At 40.3% G+C, this 20,146-nt stretch overlaps 1 protein-coding gene across 1 annotated transcript in view; it reads right to left on the bottom strand.

The window, feature by feature from the left end:
• Nucleotides 1-368: 368 nt before the first annotated feature.
• The window catches only part of LOC143982475 (Krueppel-like factor 15), a 51,583-nt gene continuing 31,805 nt past the window's right edge, over nt 369-20,146 (bottom strand). Inside the window, exons 2-3 of the mRNA XM_077481215.1 lie at nt 12,113-13,166; nt 369-6,999 (exon numbers count right to left, since the gene is read on the bottom strand). Coding sequence (XP_077337341.1) covers nt 6,825-6,999; nt 12,113-13,068 — 1,131 coding nt within the window. The 5' untranslated portion in view covers nt 13,069-13,166 and the 3' untranslated portion in view covers nt 369-6,824. The remainder of the gene's footprint in view (nt 7,000-12,112; nt 13,167-20,146) is intronic.

Raw genomic sequence — 20,146 nt, 5'->3', positions numbered from 1 at the left:
TATGCATTGCGTACTAGCACATTATGAAATACTTATCTTAGAGCAAAGCTCTCCATCGGTTTGCTGTCACCTCTAACAGGGCTTGCATTTTCACCCAGTCTTCCTTCCGGGTTCAGGGGCTCCAGCTGTATGAGTGCCTGGGGCTGCGATAACATCACTCCTGTGCATGAGTCCTCGGCTCCAGCATGCAGCTCTGAAGGTCCGGCATGGTATGCAGCCTCCTCAGAGTGCATGCACTGGTGATGTCACTGGCTGCATCCAGTGTGAATATCTCCTAAACACTTTATGATAAGCTTACCTGTATATACAAGTTCAAAAATGAGTTTACTATCGCTTTAATTTTCTAACAAAAAATACACTGACAACAATTTCAAGTTAACAAGATACATTGTCATTTATTATGCCAAATAAATGCACCTGAAAATTGGGGTGTTTATTAACCACTAAAACAAACTGTTTTTAAAAGATAAGAAGTATAAAAATAACTATACAATATTTATAATGTAAACATAACTTGAAATCCTTTAAATGATTTAGAAATAAACGTTGCTGCCAGAAGCTACAATGACCAGTGTGGATTTAGAGCAAGCTATAATTGGAAAGCAGTCAGACCGTGTTCAGTATAAAGAATACAACAAAGACAGTAAAGCACTGGTACTTTATTTTTTATAAAAGGCCTCAATCTGGATCACCATTTTAGCCAACTACTGTAGCAAAACAGTCTTGCAGCGCCCTTATTAAGCACTTTAAAACCAAATACATACAGTATGTGTTCTGAGGATTGCCAAATGCAGTGGTCACTCTTCAAATCTAAAGGTATAGATAACCATTTTATGTACACTATCTTGAGCTTAATAATACACATCTCGAGTGTGAAATTTCAGTCTGAACTAAAATTAGATTTTTGTACGCAGTATAAAATCCTTTTGTTGGATTCCATTGTGTAAAGGAGGAATGATATACTGTTGCGTCATACTGCCGCCTACAGAAGGAACAGACACTGGCAAACAAAAAATAGTTTAAGGGGTATGAAAGAGCACTAACATTTTCCATGAAAATGGAAGTGGAAACTGTCTGCTGTTTAAGAGCCTCTGAAAGACAAACACCCAAACTGACACCAGATGAGGCCAAACCCCCTGCCTTATGGGAAATGTGATCAGAGGGAGGACATGGAGAACAAACCCCGATGCTTATGACCGAGATACCCTTGACCACCAATCATAAGTTATCACCGAAACCTGGACCAAGGGAGACGAAGATCAACCAGAACCCACTATAATGGATGGAACAAACTCCCAAGTGGGAAAGAAATAAAATGCAACCTGACATTATCAACAAGACGTTGGGTCAGGCACCTAGAGGGAACATGTCCTGAGAAGATACCTAGGAAAAACAACAGGCCCTCGTTAAACGAAGAAGACTAGTCAATCTATTAGAAAGACCCTAAGCCACTATAGGTCTGACCACATAAGGATCAAGGAACAAGCAAACATCTAGAGAGAACGCTGGACTAGACAAACACTTCAGTAAAAAATGCCTGTTAAGGAAGAACCCCGAATTCTGACACTAGTAGAGGGGTAGGAGAACATGGGGAACACCCCAACAAGTTTATAAGGCAACCCAGACTAATCTGAGGATGAAGATAGACACCCCTCACCAGTGCACAAGAGGCGCCACGGAGGTGAGCCCTATGAGGAAATCTTGAAAAAAAAAAAATCCTGCCTATACCTGACCTACAAGCTAGGAGACCTACCTAATTTGAAGTTCATCGTGGTGCTTTTGCAAACAGGTACAGCAGTGGGACAATGCTTCTACACTGAATGGTGGAAAACAGCATGAGTAACACTCCACCAAGCACATGAATTCAGCACTTTATTCCTCAGTGTTAACCACTTCCACAGAGAAACCAGCAGGTAGAGGGAGTTTCAAAAGGTGGCCAGCAGTGCAGTACTGAGGTAGCTCATCCCAACTGGCCTTCTCAACAGGTAGGTCAAACGCTGAGGCAATGTCCCAGCTCTGGACCTGGAAAGCATGCAATAGCTAACTTTTACCAGTATGGAGTCTGGAAAGTACCACAAGCAATGTCCAGTCCAGCATGGTCCAGGTACAGCACTTAAGAGCTAGGCTGTAGAAAAGCTGCTCCGATTACTTATTTTGTTTTTGATCTCTTTAATCAAGCTAAGAATAAGTCTAGCGTTTTATCAGTAAAGCTAAATAAAAGATGTTCATCCTCTTAGGAAACTAGCAAAAAAGGGCATGCTGAGTATCTGAGGCATTATCTTGGGCTAGCCTACAGATTCCTGTGTCCCTCAACAGATGAGAAAGGAATATGTTCTATGGTTTCTATGGGCAGAGCCAAATAGATCTCTAAATAGCAAATTTCTCCATTTCTAAAATTAGTAGGGCTATGCAAATTAGTTGAAATCCTAAACCACACTCCCAGAATTATTTTGTTCCTATCATTACCCTTTTAATAATGTGAGGAAGAGCCGCTAAGCCATGATGGGCAGAAATTATCATAGTGTTTTTGTTTTTTTGTTACCATTTGCCATAGTGACAAACAATAAACCCATGTGAACTACTGTGTTTAAAAAAAAAAAAAGGGTTATTAGTTTAAAATTACATATGTTAAGTAATGTTAGCAGTTGTGATTAGAGGAGTACTTTATAAGAAACATATGAAGACATAAATTTGGGCTAGCATACGGATCCTGGCTTTACTACCTAGGGGATCTCTAACACAGTACGAACATGTAAAATGGGAGGACACACTTTTAGCATGCTTGTTGCAGAGAATGTGTCTGAGTGGGCAGAAGAGACAGGATTAGGATGAGTGCACCTGACCTGCTCATCGGATATTAATCTGCAATTGCAGCTTCCATATTTCTATCTTCAGTGGTTAACCACAAGCCTTTATGTAACAACATTGCATAAAGGTTTATTATATGTGATTATCCAAAGCAGAAAAAATACCTTTTCAGAAGGTTTATGCAGGGAAAGTGTTGCTTGCTGTCTTATTAAAGGCCTACTTGTATTTAACACAGGACTGTTCTCTGATTTTAAACTACAACAAAAAAAGTATGTAAAAATTCTATAGAAAAAAACCCCACAAACCCAACATTGAAACTCACATTTCTATTCAAAATAAATGTCAATGTAAAAATCTAAGCACATCAAAAATATATTTTGGGAATTCTTTATAAGGAAAATGTATTATTATTTTAATTTTTATAAAACCTAGTGTGCCACTATTGTAAAGGACCTTTCAGAGGGATTTATGAGTGCACACTAACTGCAAAAATGTATACAAACTATCATTTTATTGTGATCACAATGATTAAAAAAGGTGTCACATTTGACATGGTCAAAGCCGTCAAAAATCATGTGTACCACTATCCTAAAAAACAAAACAAAAAACTTTTAGAGGGATTTAGGATTCCTTAAAAACTATAAAAAATAAATGCAAAACTATCTGTTCATTGTGATTCTTTTAATAAATAAAAAAGGAAAAATGTGTGTCCCAATTGAGATGGTAAAAGCTCTCAGACAGTGTGTGTGGTTTTTTTTTTTCATTCAAAACACATCCTCATTACATGCAGAGATTACAAGAAAAGCAAATACAAGGGGTACATTGAGTCAATTTAATTCTACAATAGGATTATACTTTATTATCAAACAAGTTCCTCTTAATTATCAAATGTATCCCTATGAACAATAAATAGGTAATATTGAATATTCATTTTAAGTGCCACACAATCTGTATCCATTTTTAGCAGTAAACATATGTTGTAGTATGGCTACTGCCCAATGACACTAGCTGGTCTATATTTATCACAAATAAGCAGACTCAGCACATTGGTCATTTCTGATTTATGAAAGTTATCTGTAAATCAGTTCAGAAGGAAGACCGTAATAGATTTGTATCATAAACTCAAAATAAGCAAATTTACTATTAAAAATCAAAAACAAAAAAAAGATTGTTTCATTCATACTTCCTTACATACTCTCCTAACCACTGCTTTTTGTACTCAGAGCTCATTCACCAGAATTTGAAACCCTTATTAAGCTAAAATAAAATCCAAATGAGAAAAATACTTTTTTTGGGGTTATGTAAGAGAACTTCACCCCAACCCAAGTATATTAGGTAAGTGCTATGACCTTTAAATTACCCTTAAAGTATCTGTTTTTGTTAAACTCCAATTAATATACAGTTGATCTAACCATTTAAACTTAAACTGAGCATTCAGATGTGTCACCTTGGAACATACATGCACAAGATAATGAGATCTGTCTAAATTTAAATTCTCAGTAACTTGTCCTGTCTGAAAAGTCACAATAGGTGTAGTCATAAGTTTGCACAAACTAAACATACCTCAGTTCCAAAATTGATCACTACCAGAAAAATGTAAAAAAGCCTCATAATTGACATGCCAATAATTTTAGGCCAAATGTCTAAAGTTAGTTGCGCTGGTAAAAAAACAGCTTGTATAGACACCTAATGGAACAAAACAGAATAATAAAAAAACATGGAATACAGTACATACAATATTGTTTTGTTCATAAGATTCCCCAAAGTACATCTCTGTCAGTTTTTTATTGTTCTTGTGAAAGCTACATTAGTGTTTAGTCTACTGGATAAAAAATAAGATTGCTAAATAGTTGTGAGTGGAGAAGGAGCTCACCCCTATACCACCTTTCTGTTAAAAAGTCCTATGCATAATTACTGCAGGCAATAAGCAAAATCAAACAGCAAGCTGCTAATGTTATACTGCAGCTGTGCTAAGTGATATGAGATCCTCCAAATGAGGTGATGGTGGCTGTCAGTAACTATAGTTCCAAAGCAATGGGCAACAGGATGTTTTTATGTAATGGGGGCATTGTGCAATACAGCTACTTCAGATTTAAAAAAAAATTAAAAATTGGGCAAACAAGCTGTATTCACTATATGATAGAATTGTATCTTATAAAAAGGGCAGTAACCCAAGCCAGACAACTTTCAGTAAAGTACTCTGAAATTAAGAAAAAATATTAAATGGATTTGTTGCTTTTGACTAGCATACTTTGCATTCTTTAACATTTAAGTGCTTCCATATATGCATGTGTGTGAGTAAAATATGCACACAGCAGCCAGTGTATCAGTGTTTGTGAGTTATACATACATCTGCACTCAAAAGCCAGAAAAATACATACCTTTGGCTCTTACAACAGCTGACCATTTGAGTGCAAATGGGTTCTGTAGCTCGCAGAACTACACGGCTATCAGCCAAAAGGTTGACAAATAGATGTCTACCCTGAGTCTACCACTGTGGTGGCACATCAGAGCAGACATCATTGACTGTTCAATGCTGATGTTCCTTAGCACAAATTACAGTTTAAGGCAGGGATATGCAATTAGCGGACCTCCAGCTGTTGCAAAACTACAAGTCCCATCATGCTTCTGCGTGTCATGCTTGTGGCTGTGAGAGTCTTGCTATGCCTCATGGGACTTGTAGTTCTGCAACAGCTGGAGGTCCGCTAATTGCATATCCCTGGTTTAGGGGCTGTATTTGACCTGCTTTGTGCTGTGTTTCTTGAATGCAGAATGTCCAATTAAGGTAATTTTAGGTGCAGGCAAAGCAGGTCAAACGCAGCCCTTTCTTGTCAAACCTTGCGTTTTCCTTTCATGCAGCTGCATATGCTCCTTGTTCAAATGGAATAAGGACTAAAACACCGGTCAACATGAACCCTAACAGTGTTACAGGTTGGTTGCTGCATCCCACAATTATACTGTGCTAATAATTTTGTGTAATGTGGAATGGCACTTTGCCATCATGGACTATGGCATGGCTTCTACATTCCTCCTGCAAAGGCAGCTTTCATTATAGGAAATGGTTTGATAAGGTGTATTCTTTCATATACACACACACTTGCAAACAGGGAAAGTAGGCAGTCATGGTCTTCATGCAAATTTGTATAAGTACACCTGCCTATGTATATACATTTTTCTCTTTTTCTTATGCATGTAAAGAGACCCTGACCAGAAAAAAATCAGCAGCTCCCTGTAAGACATATAAGGTACTATATTCACCTCTCCAGGCCAGTTATTCCTCCCTCCATTTGCGTGCTACAACCAATGTCTTCAGCAATAGACATTTCAAGGAATATTAGAGACCTGTGTCCACTGACCTCAGCATCACTGCATTGGAAAGGGGCCAAGGGGAAAAAAAAACACTGATGGTGGCATCAACTTTGGAGGAGAGGTGTGATACAAAAGGTACTAGAAGTAGTAGAGTATACAAACGTATATCCTACGGGAAGCCGCTGTTTTTATTTCTTAACGGAGCTGTAACAATACCCACAAAAATGTGGACATATTAAAATGAATACAGTAGAGATAAGGGTACACATGTATATTAACACATTCAAACATAACTAAAACAAGGCTTTACACACATTTACAAATAAACAGAAGTACACAGTATGATATTCCAAAGAAGTGACCAAATCATAGCCCACAGGATAAGTAACAGTCCATAAACCAGAGGTATGGCAACATTCACAGGGATTCTGCTCCACACAGATAGAACAGAAACTTGGTACTTAAAAATGTAACCAAGTTAAATACAGTATCCTGGCTTGTATGATTATTGTCAGCAAAGCCTGCAATACAGTGTTCTATAACATTACACAGCCCCCCCCCCCCCCCCCATCTTGATTTGATTATAGTGGCTATGTACAGTAAGTGTTTTGCAGGTTATATCCAAGGACTGAGGACATGTTATAGGTGAAGCAACAAGTATTTCAGGCTGGCCAGCTAGTGGAAGATTACGAAAGAATAAAACTATATTAAGTGCTGGTTCGTGGTGTCCGGCAACCACCAACTCGCTGGCCACGGTGTATCTTCATGTGTTTAGACAGATGGTCACTGCGGGCAAACTTCTTCTCACACACTGTACATTGATATGGCTTTACACCAGAGTGGGACCTCTTGTGTCTTGAAAGTTCATCAGAGCGAGAGAACCTGTGGAAAGTGCAACAGGGGTGATCAAATGGTAATCAAAACCAACATCCTTTAAAATAAATGATCTCAATGGTGTATACTTTAAACACTCCTCTTTTAACCACTTGAGGTCCGGGCCATAGCCAGATGATGGCTACAGCGCAGACCTCAATTTCTGGGAGGCTGTCATAGGACATCCTCCCCTTTGCCAGCTCCTAGCGCGTGCCCTGCAGGGTGCGCGCTGTGATCACAGAGTCACCGAGACTCGGGTGATCACCGATCCGAGTAAGGGGCCGGTCCCGACCCCTTACCATGTGATCAGCTGTCAGCCAAAGACAGCTGATTACACGATGTAAACAATAGCTCGGTAATCTTCGATCACCGGCTTATGCTGCAGGGACATCTGTCACGAAGAGGAAGGAGGCACATCTGCCTCCTCTGTGCCAACAGTACCCCGTCAGTGCTACCTGCCATTGCCACCTGCTAGTGCCCATTAGTGGCACCTATCAATGCCCACTAGTGGTGCCAATCAGTGCCACCTAGCAGTGCTGCCTATCAGTGTAACCGATCAGTGCCCATCACTGCCGCCTCATCAGCGTACATCAATGAAGGAGAAAAATTACCTGCATGCAAAATTTTGTTTTATAACAAATTATAAAAAAAATATATATATATTTTTTTAAATTTGGTCTTTTTAAAAAAAATTTAACAAAAAAAAAAGCAGAGGTGATCAAATACCACCAAAAGAAAGCTCTATTTGTGGTAAAAAAAATTCATTTGGGTACAGTGTAGCATGACCGTGCAATTGCCATTCAAAGGGCATCAGCGCTGAAAGCTGAAAATTGGTCTGAACAGGAGGGGGGTTTAAGTGCCCAGTAAACATACTAGGTGTACTTCAGTTATCAAAATAATTTGAAATAATCTTGTATGTTCATCAACTATTTGGCACACACCAAGTGGCGTAAGGTCCCACTAACTATATGTAAGATCTTTGTAAAAGGGAATACTTCTCTCCATTTGACATTAGAACACTTGGTCGCCATAAATATGAGGAAAACCAAAAAAAGGATATGCCTCAGGAAAAATGGCCATTTAGAATAAATGTAAAATACTTTTTGGATTGTAATCTTTAAGTTTCAACCTGAGAGGTTTCCCATTATTTTTCAGAAACACTGGAGGCTTCTTGAGCCCATTCAGGTTTTTGCTCCCAGCAAGCACACTCATACCCCCCCAACCCACATCCTTTCTAGCTCTCAACTGCAGAAGGGCAGCACCTCCTTTTTGTCAGCAGTACCCTCTTCTTCTGATCACATCCTGTGGCCCCACTGGTGTAGACTATTAAGTGACTGCACAACAAATGTAGGCATGTAACAGAAACCATAGGAAGACAAAACTAAGGGATAAGATTTAACCAGAGAAATCATTCCTGCTGGCTATTTTAATAAAGGAAGATTATTTTTCATCTAAGTGTGCAGTATTCCTGTTGTTGATACAAGTGATTGCTTCAGTGGAGATTAGCCGAGCTAGTACCAGGGAAGTGATTGTGATGTGTGGTGCCTGATCTCACCAAGATCGCCACCAAGATCGGCACTCTATCCAAAGTTAGAAAAAAGTTGTGTTACGCCTAACTGCAGTACCATGCAGTTTGGTGGCCACAAACACAGTGTTTAGGGTGCCATTAACAATGAATGTGCAGCGTTTAAGGTGACTGCTGAGTGTCTGGGGTCCCATTAACGCAGAACGCACCTTTCCCGCACCATATTCCAGTGGGAGCCTGGCTATTTTATTTGTCCTAAATGGGAAAAACACCAACAGAATAGATACAAATGCAGGTTAATAGTCAGGAACTTTGCTTTAATTAATGGAAACTATTTAAAATACTCAAAATCTCAGGAAAAAAAAAGTTAAGCAGGATCCTAGCTAGGATTTGAAAACTAACTCAAATTCAACAATATATGCATGTCATCTGTACTAGACCGAGTGATCCAGCTCAGAATGTTTCCTCAGATAAACTTATTACACTCCTTTGAAGCTGCATACAGTGGCAAGAAAAAATGTGTGAACACTTTTTTTTTTTTTTACAGTAATGTGCCATATGTGATCTGATCCAGATCTAAGTCACAACAATAGACAAAAACAATGTGCTTAGGCTGATAACACACAATTCTAATTTCTTGTGCCTTTACTGAACACACCCATTAACCACCTCCTGACCAGCCACTGCACATAAACAGCTGGACAGGAGCAGCATCATTCTGGGAGGACATACCCATTTTTTTTGTCCTCCCAGAAGAGTGACTTGTGCACAACCCCTGGGTGTGCAGTACTGTAATCTGTCACCGATATGTTCACTGGACTAACTGTGATTGGCCCTGGTACCATGTGATGGCTCTAACCAATCACAGAGATCAATTGTCCAATAGTAAACAATGGATGTAATTCATGATGCCATTACTTACGGCTGTGATCTCTGTGATTGGCCTTGTACCATGTAAACACTGTGACCAATCACGGTGGTCCTCTACCAAGTGATAGCTGTGGCCCATCCCAATAATCACAATAGTGAACAACTGCATTACGAATGGATGCAAAACACAGTAAAAATTATTGCTTATACAGTGATCATCACTAATAGGCAATCACAGTGTAAAAAAAAAAAAAAATCCCAATCATTCCCCAGAGCACTACAGTGTGCAAAAAAAAAAAAAAATTGCGAAAAAAATTAAAGTATAACTAAAGGCAAATTAATTTTTTTGGATAGAGTGGACTAGGATTAGAATGCTTGTCAATTTGTATTGCTATCTGTGCCCTCATTAAGGAGAGTCACCCTCTCTATTTGTCCTGTTTACAATTATCATTGACAGTGAAAGTTAAAGGAAATCCTAAATTGTGGGTTGTCCCCAAAAAAGTACAGAGGGGAAATATTCAGATGGGGACACTAGTTATGGGGACCTGGGGGTCCCCAAGGAATTTATAGAAATTTCCTTTTACTTTCTATTTGGCTATGGGACAGGAAGTGAAGGGAAATCCCCACAGATGGAAAAGAAAATCCTACAGGGGTTATAACCCTCCCTTGCTCTATCCAAAAAATGTAAAAAAAAAAAAAAAAAAGTTTTGCCTATAGTTCTACTTTATTTTGTCACCAAAACAGTGCAGTGTCACTATGATGACATCGTACTGCTGTGGCGGCAATCACATACAATGGCTGGCTCTGTATGTATGTCACTACCAACAGCCGCAGCTGTACAATGTCAGACCTGTGCTGCCAGTCAATGTTCCTAATCACTGCCACACCACTCAGTGTCACTAATTACTGTCATCCACTCACAGTGCCCCTAATCACTGCTTCATCATTCCCAGTTTCCCTAATCACCGCCACACCATTTAAAGTGTCCCTGATCAATTTCACACCAGTCCCCAGTCAAAAAACTCACTATGCCTTTTACTAAATACCTCGGATTGTCTACTTTCCAAAAAGGGTAATCTGGGAGGTATTTGTACTGTCCTGGCATTTTAGAGCCTTAAGAAATGAGATAGGCAGTCAGTAAATCAGGACTGATCAATTTTTAAGTTCAAATTAAAAAGTATATACTGATCTGGGGAAATTTTTTTTTTCTTAATAAAGGACCTGTCAAAAACTATTTTTATTTACACTAGTCATTTTTATGATGAATGAGTAGGAGGTACTGTGTACCCCACACTCATTCACATGGAAGGGCCAGAGTCTGGGGGCCCCCTTGTTAAAGGGGCTTCAAGATTCCGAAAAGTCAGCTCCCACAACCACTGGGCCAGGGAAGAGGCTTTTGGCCTCATTTCAATGGGGACAAGGACTTTGCCAGCCCCCCCCCCCCCCACCTCCTAATGTTGAAGGCACGTAGCCTGGTATGGTTTTGGGGAGCACACTCATAACACACCCCCCTTTCCTGGCCTGCCAGGCTGCATGCTTGGATAAGGGTCTGGTATGGATCCATTGGTATGGATTCACTCCATGCTGCAGCTGGCAGTCCCAACTGCTTTGAATGAATGAAATGAATGAATGAAATACTTGTATAGCGCACAATGCGAACTGAATCGCCTCTAGGCGCTTTAAAATAGGGCCCCTTTCATGCAAGCTGTCTGATCGGAAGGTCTCTGCATTCCTATGGACATGTGGGTGTAAACGGACTTGTATCCGTTTACACAACTCTGGGTCTGATCCGGTCTGCTAAAAAATAAAAATAAAAAATAAAAATGGAAGGAGATACATCCTCTTTTGTTTGGGCAGATTGGATCGGAGGGTAGTCGGGTGGAAATGGACAGTGGAGTCTGTTTACTCCCGGCCACCATACAGCAGAGCAGGCTCTGTGTCCGCCCTGCAGTGTCTTCATCTGCCTGCTCTGCTTCGATCAGCAGGTAATCTGTGGACTGATCCCCTCCTGTTCTGAATCCACCCCATATGAAAGGGGCCCGTTACCGCAAAATAAAAAATTTAACTTGTGCGTATTTTTTTTATGAAACCACAAGTTATTTTAACTCAAAAATGTCATGCAGTATTTAACTCTTAATGAACTGACCCCAAAGCCTTCAGTGAATTAACAGCATATGGGAGGGGTGGGCAGAGATGTGGTGTATAAGCAAACAGTGTCTCTCTTGTCAGAGCAGCAGGTGTGTAGTGATAGCTGTAGTGATAGCTGAACTCCACGAGGGGGAACGCACCTTGTTGGACTTAACCCATAGTAAGCCAACAACACGTCACAGATCCCAGAAGGCTGCGGGACCATTCACAAAGAGCAGGGCAGCTTGCTCATGCACAGTATGAAGCCGCAAGGAGTCACAGCCAGCTTTCCTTAGTAAACGGGCCAGCACTGAGGACCCAAAGACTTTTTGTAGCTCATTGTAGGCATACAGCATTTATAGCTGTTGACTTTTATTTATTTTTTTCGTCCTCTTAAAATATCTTCATTCGGCCCCCCAAGCCCGATTTAAACAAATATATAAATCAATCACACTTTTTGCCATTTCTATATATTCTAAGCATACTGTAAACCTTGCAAATATATATATATAGCACTGTAGTGAAGATCAATGTTTTTGCAAAAAACAGCATATACAGTTTAATATGAAAATCTAAAATAAGCAAGAATGACACCCTTACCTCCAACCACACTCTGGCCAAGTGCAAACATAAGGCTTCTCCCCTGTGTGCCGCCGAAAGTGCGCCTTAAGGTGTGAACTTTTGGTATACATTTTGTTACAGCCAGGGTGACTACATTTATGAACTCTGATCACAGCTGGTGTTCCCTTTTGTATCTTCTGCTGTCCTTCACTCACAAATACTCCTCCTATAGTCAAGGGTCGGACTGCCACTGGCAAGGGGGCAATTCTAACATACTTTTGGTCCCCTGGTGAAGTAGGCCCTGGGATTGGGGCCAATGACAGGCTTTGGCCTTGTACACTGATTACAAGCTGTGTAAGGCGTACATCACCTGTAGGGCTCTGTGTCAACGAAGCAGCACCAGGCATTGACAAAGGCTGGATCTGAAGTATAACAGGAATACTGCCTGTTGCAGAAGGTGAACTTGCTGAAGCATCTGGTATCTCTGGAGTTGGAACATCCTCAGTTGGCTGAGCTGGGTCAGTAGTTTGAGTCACATGCTCATTTGTCATGCAGCCTTGCAGCCACGTGCCAGGAATGGGCTGCTTCTCAGCCAGTTCTTCTCTAATTAGATCCATGTTTTCTTTTAAAAACTCTTCAATTTCCTCAAGTGTAGGAGAGAAGTCCCCAGAAATTTGAGCACAAAAGTCTGGGAGCTTTAATTGTGCCAGTGAAGTGGTTTCCTTCGAATCCTCTACCGCTTTCACCAACTGGGACAAAAGAATTTCTTCAACTTCCTTAAGGCCACCTCCATCTTCACCATTCTCTTCTATGAAGACAGCTGCATTATTAAACTGTTCTCCCAAGGATGGAGAGAGGCTGGCTTTGTTTTCAAGATGGGTGAGCAATGATACCTCACCAGAATGAGGTACTGCCATGTTGTGTTCACTAGGGGAAGCAGAACTTGAAAGAAGATCAGAGGCAGAAAGAGGTTCACTGCAATTTAAGGAAACCATTTTTTTTTCTTTTGAGGGGCTCTGTACCCTTAGATATGATCAGACAGAGGCGCTAATAAAAAAAAAATGGAATTGGCCTCAAATACCACTTCAATGATCTGTAAAGAGACAAGAACTAATCAGAATACCTAATAAGTAGCATTAAAGAAAACATCTTACATTTACTAAAGATAAAACTCCACAAATAATCCCTCACCGGATTGGAGAATGCAGGGTCATTACAAAGTTGTGACCAAATATGCCTTCTGGCAAAAACAAGCAATTTACATAGTTTTAAAAGGTATAACTGGCCAATTAAAAAAAAAACATGTGCAGCACATCTCTGCAATACATGCACGTTTACCATATTTTAATCCTATCAAAACCTTGCAAGCACAGAAATACATTCAGCTCCTAACCTCCTATTGTAGAGTTACACCACATGCTATTTGATGACTAAAATTGAAAGATTTGTTGTCGGCCCTGCCTAGTTGTCTGTTATTAAATGACTAAATCCCACTAATTTTCATAATCTCCACGAAGGACTAATTGTTCAGTAATGCAAGATAAGAATTGTGAGGGCTCCTGAGATAACACAGTTTGCAAAGGACAGCTCTGAATTTGACATATTCAACAGGTTTTTACTGGCACATTTTGTACAGATAAAACAAAATCTCTTCATTTAAAGTGGTAGTAAACTCTTGACAAAAAAATGTTTATTCCTGCACTGCATACTAGCACATTATGAAAGAATGGAGTCCATCCAGCATCATGCTGTCACCGCTGCAGAGGCTTCCGTCTTCACCTGATGTCCTGTGGCCGTTAGAATGGCTGAGCCGCAATGACATCACTCCCGCGCATGTGCATGGGAGTCTCGGCCACAGCGCACAACTCTGAAGGAATGGCACGGTATGCCATTGCTTCAGAGTGCAAGCGCTGATGACAATACCAGCTGCTCTTTGCTAGAATGTCTCCTAAACGGTGCAGGAGATATTCATTTTACCTAAATTTATGCTTTATTATATTGTCTGTAGGTAAAAATCAAAATGCAGAGCTTACTACCGCTTTACAGATCAAAGCTGAACAAATAAGAGAAGTTCATTATTGGGGTTTATTTACAAATAATTGACAACCATGACTTGTTCTAGGGCAGGATTCCCCATGAAGACGACAGACAAACATGTCTGTGTGAAATGGCTACTTGTAGACTCCATTTGAAGATCTTATGACAGTGACAACACAGAAGCACAATTAAAATGCAAGACCACTAGGTGATGGCATTGGCAAAGGGTACAGCAGTGGGGAAGTATACTGTATTTTTAGTGAGCATATTTTTAAAATACAGTAATGCAGTTTTAAGTGTAAAGTCAGGTTTTGTATGCCTTTTTAATTTTACAGGCTTGCTCTTCCGGTTTTCTGATTTGTTGATTAGCTACAAAAGGGTGCTCATTGAGATTACCCTGACTTTATCTTAATAACTGTTGAGATAAGTAATAAGCCACATAGACAATGATATGTTGTCAGTTGACTTACAGGGTTGAGTTACTAAAAGCAAAAAAAAAAAAAAAAAAAAGCAAGAATTTTCAATTTGCAAGGGTATTTCCTCTTATAGAGGAGTTCCAACCTGGGAGAAAAAAAACAAACAAATACTGTAGCTGCTGACTTTTATTATAAGGACACTTACCTGTCCAGGAAGCCTGCAATGTCGGCACCCCAAGCCGATCTGTCCATCTGCTCTGTACGCAGGGGTCGGCATCTTCACTGAGGGAAACAGGAAGTGATGCCTTGCAGCTTCACAGCCTGTTTCCTACCGCGCATGTGCAAGCCACGCTTTCTGAATGGTCCCTGTTGTCCTCTGGGACCTGTGTGTCTTCCAGAGCGGGGGGAGGGGCTGGAAGTTTCGTAAATTGCTACACAACAATTCCAGCGATCTTACCAAGAAGTGGGTACTTGGTTTTGAGCTCCACTTTAAGGTGTTTTTAAGGGGGATATTTATTATAGCAAAAAGTAAAAAATTTTGCTTTTTTTTTCAAAATTGTCACTCTTTTTTGTTTATAGCGCAAAAAAAAAACAACGCAGAGGTTATCAAATACCACCAAAAGAAAGCTCTATTTGTGGGAAAAAAGAGATACACTTTATTTGGGTACAACGTCGCACGACCGCGCAATTGTCAGTTAACCACTTCAGCCCTGGAAGAATTTACCTCCTTCCTGACCAGAGCACTTTTTGCGATTCGCACTACGTTGCTTTAACTGACAATTGCGCGGTCGTTCAACGTGGCTCCCAAACAAAATTGACGTCCTTTTTTCCCACAAATAGAGCTTTCTTTTGGTGGTATTTGAGCACCCCTCCAGTTATTTTTTGCGCTATAAACAAAAAAAAAGCGACAATAAAAAAAAAAAAAAAACGCATTATTTTTTACATTTTGCTATAATAAATATCCCCCAAAAATATATAAAAAAAATGTTTTTTCCTCAGTTTAGGCCGATACGTATTCTTCTACATATTTTTGGTAATAAAAAACTCGTAATAAGCGTTTATTGGTTGGTTTGCGCAAAAGTTATAGTGTTTACAAAATAGGGGATAGTTTTATGGCATTTTTATTAATTTTTTTTACTAGTAATGGCGGCAATCAGTGATTTTTATAGTGATTGAGACATTATGGCAGACACATTGGACATTTTTGGACCATTGTCATTTATACAGCAATCGGTGCTATACAAATGCACTGGTTCTTGTGTAAATGACAATGGCAGTGAATGGGTTAACCAATAGGGGGCAGTGTAGGGGTTAAGTGTGCCCTGGGGAGTGTTTCTAACTGTGGGGGGGGCATGGCTACGTGTGACACGCCACTGATCTCTGCTCCCGATTACAGGGAGCAGAGATCAGTGACACTGTCACTAGGCAGAACAGGGAGATGCTTGTTTACATTAACATCTCCCCGTTCTTCCCCGTGAGGAGATCGTGTGTATCCCCACGGCTATCTAGTCCGCGGGACCCGCTACCCAACTCATGGAGCTTGGCACGCGCGCACCCACTGCTTAAAGGGCAACGTACAGGTGCATTCGTTTGCCTGTACAAGCCCTTCTGCCGATGTATATCGGCGTGAGGCGGTCGGAAAGCGGTTAAAAGCGACACAGTGCCGTATTGCAAAAAATGGCCTGGTCAATAACGGGGTAAATCCTTCCGGTCCTGAAATTTACGTTCAACTATGTAGTGAAAGGGCCTGCCTGATTGCATTCAATATGAAAATGTTAAAGTCTGACCTCATATACAGTTTTGGTAAGTCTAATTGAAAAATTGTACAAGAAAATTGTGTAATGTATGGCCAGCCTTAGGCAGGCCATATACAGTGCAAATTTCTTTCCTGCAAGGTCTCTAACATCTACCAGCTCCGTGATGTCATCATGGAGGAGTGGAAGAGGACTCTAGTGGCAACCTGTGAAGCTCTGAACTCCCTGCCCAAGAGGGTTAAGGCAGTGCTGGAAAATAATGGTGGCCACACAAAATATTGACACTTTGGGCCCAATTCAGACATTTTCACTTTGGAGTGTACTCACTTTTGTTGCCAGTGGTTTAGACATTAATGGCTGTGTAATGAGTTATTCTGAGGGGACAGCAAATTTACAGTTATACAAGCTGTACACTCACTACTTTACATTGTAGCAAAGTGTAATTTATTCAGTGTTGTCACATGAAGCAATATAATAAAATATTTACAAAAATGTGACGGTTGTACTCACTTTTGAGATACTGTTTCATAGTTAGTAAGGTTGAATAAAGACACCAGTCCATCCAGTTCAACCTGAGTGAGAGTCTACCCCTATCCCTGTGCATTGCACACTCACATTGGTCCCTACCCTCAAGGAGCACACAATCCAAGGTCCCCATTTATATACTAGGGCCAATTTCTGACAGAAGCCAATTAGCCTACCTGCATGTCTTTGGGGTGTGGGAGGAAACCGGAGTACCTGGAGGAAACCCACGCAAACACAGGGAGAACATGCAAACTCCAGGCAGGTAGTGACGTGGTTGGGATTTGAACCAGCAACCCTTTTTACTGCTAGGTGAGAGTGCTAACCACTACACCACTGTGCTGCCACTGTAGGTATGTATATGAACACATACACACTATATTTCCAAAAGTATTGGGATACCTGCCTTCACACTCACATGAACTTTAATGGCATCCCAGTCTTAGTTCGTAGGATTCAATAATTAATCCCAAAGGTGTTCTATCGGAATGAGGTCAGGGCTCTGTGCAGGCCAGTCAACTTCCTCCACCCCAAATGCGCTCATCCATGTCTGTATGCACCTTGTTTTGTGCACTGGTCCAAATCATTTGGTGGGAGGGGGGTATTATGGTGTGGGGCTGTTTTTCAGGGGTTGGGCCTGGCCCCTTAGTCTCAGTGAAGGTAACACTTAAGGCATCAGCATACCAAGACATTTTGGACAATTTCATGCTTCCAACTTTGTGGGAACAGTTTGGGGGTGGCCCCTTCCTGTTCCAACATGACTTCACACCAGTGCACAAAGCAAGTTTCATAAAGACATTCATGAGCGAGTTTGGGGTGAAGGAACTTGACTGGCCCGCACGGTCTTGACCTCAACCCGATAGAGCACTATTGGGATTAATTAGAGCAGAGACCGTGTCCATTATCCTTGCCTGAACTCGCAAATGCACTTCTGGAAGAATGGTCAAACATTCCCATAGACACACTCCTAAGCCTTGTGGACAGCCTTCCCAGAAGAGTTGAAGCTGTTATAGCTGCAAAGGGTGGGCCAACGCAATATTGAACCCTATGGTCTAAGACTGGGATGCCATTAAAGTTCATGTGCGTGTAAAGGCAGATGTCCCAATACTTTTGGCAATATAGTGTATATCATTACAAGTTATACATATATAGCATATATTTGTATAACCAGCATTGTGAAGGAGCCTTTACTTTTTGAGGAGACTGATGTGTGGTGGCTTTGGTACTTTGGTTGTGTGTGGTGGAGATCATCCTTACACCATGCATTAGAATTGTTACGCTGCAGCACAGCAGCAGATAGATTATGGGCAACAATCTGCCCACCACCAATAATACTTACAACAGGAAGGAAGATGGCCCTCAATATCATAAGGCTGGCCATAGATGGATCATTCATTTTTGATCAGCCAGCAGGTTGATCAAAAAAGATCAAATGGATTTCTTCATCCACACAAGTGGGCTGCTATTGTATTCTGAGAGTGAGAACTTCTCGGCGATTATAAGATACAGATTGAATGACAATTTTCCAACATTCCCGTTCGAGAAGAAGAAGCTGATGATTAGATCAATTTATCTTGAGCAGGAATGGCAATAGATGGATCAAAATTTGGCTGTTCTCACTGAACCAGCATAAGAGATTCTTCCATAGTAGGCTGTTTGCCCCTTCCCTTTATGTCAGCGGTTACACAACACCACCACAAGGTCGAAGAAAAGCTTTTTTCCCTTGATGCTGTGCAAGTGTGCAACAACCTGAATTATTGCTGCTATTAGTATTAATACTATTCTGGCCATCACTGCAATTTGAAAATATTATACTGTTTTATGTGTAGTTGTTGATCGCATTTAACAAATTAGTGTTAAATTATCTTCACACTTATGTTTACATACATATTTCTTTGTGTATATGTATACACACACAATCAAATAACTCTTTATTTTGTATGTCTTTAGCTTTATAGAAGCAAACAAAAAAAATATACAGAAAAAGAAAAAAGTGCTGAATGTCTGAGTTATCAGCACCTCATCCCTCAATTGATAGATATATAGCAAGAGAACAGAAAATGGGATTTTTAGGGTGCTAAAACACAACAAAATAATAAAAAATGCCAAAGTTTTATTTAGATTTATTTAAAAACAAAAGTTTTATTTAGATACAACTAAAAAACAATCGGCAAAAAATAATTTTGATATAAACATGTGTTATTATAAATATTACTATCTTTATGTGTTGTGTCTAAATTATGTAATTTTCAATTTATAGTGACCATATATGCAGTGCCTATTTGGCGAAACATGTAGAGATTAGAATCAGCTGCATCTTTTCCATGTATTTATTCTATGGCTATTTATGACGACAACTTGTTGATTTTTAGTCGTTTCTAAATAAAATGTTGATATATTTTATTCTTTTTGTTGTGTTTTGGAATCCTAAAAAACCCATGAACCCTGTTCATGTAAAAAAATATATAATAAAAAATAATAAAATAAACCTTAACTGCAATATGAATATCTAAATTCAGTTGCCTTGTTTGCGTAAAAATGAGTGTATTGTTTGACAAGTTACTTGCCAGACATCCTGGAACCTCAGGAGCCGATTCTGTGACTGAATACTAAATAAATAGTCTTATTAACTCATGTGACAGAACACTGATTTCATTAAAAGAGTGCCCGCCGTGTACACAAATTTGATTAACCACTTCTGCTCTCATAGTCAATAACCACGTTTCAGCAATACATGTTGGCATTATGTAAAAGACCAATATGAGATTATATATTATAAAATATATATATACATACATACATATATATACATACATACATACATACATACATACACACACACACACACACACACACACACACAAAGTGCAGCTCCACCGTAAACAATTATTAAAAGCCAGCAGCTACAAATACTGCAGCTGCTGACTTAAAAAAAAAAAAAAAAATGGACACTTACCTGTCCAGGGTGCCCGCGATGTCGGCAGCAGATAACGAGCAATCGCTCATCTCTCGGCTGCCCCCACTGCCATCCTCTTCCAGGGAATCAGGAAGTGAAACGTTGCAGCTTCACTGCATGGCTCCCTACTTTGCATGCGCGAGTCGCACTGCACATCTTCACTGGTCTCATGGTGTTCTGGGAACTGTGTGTTTCCCAGAAAAAAAAAAAAGGGGGGGGGGCACCTGCGGCTAGCTAAACCCGGAAGTGGGTGCAGATACCTGTATTATACAGGTACCTGCATCCCCCTCCACCCCGAAAGGTGGCAATTGTGGCACCGGAGGGGGGAGGAATCCACTGTGCGGAAGTTCCACTTTAGGGTGGAGCTCCGCTTTAAGTCCATATATAA

The sequence above is a fragment of the Lithobates pipiens genome, unplaced genomic scaffold (assembly GCF_037356315.1).
Source record: "Lithobates pipiens isolate NorthernLeopardFrog02 unplaced genomic scaffold, aLitPip1_a1.2 Scaffold_16, whole genome shotgun sequence".
NCBI lineage: Eukaryota > Metazoa > Chordata > Amphibia > Anura > Ranidae > Lithobates > Lithobates pipiens.
This window is presented reverse-complemented; position numbering and strand designations above follow the sequence as displayed.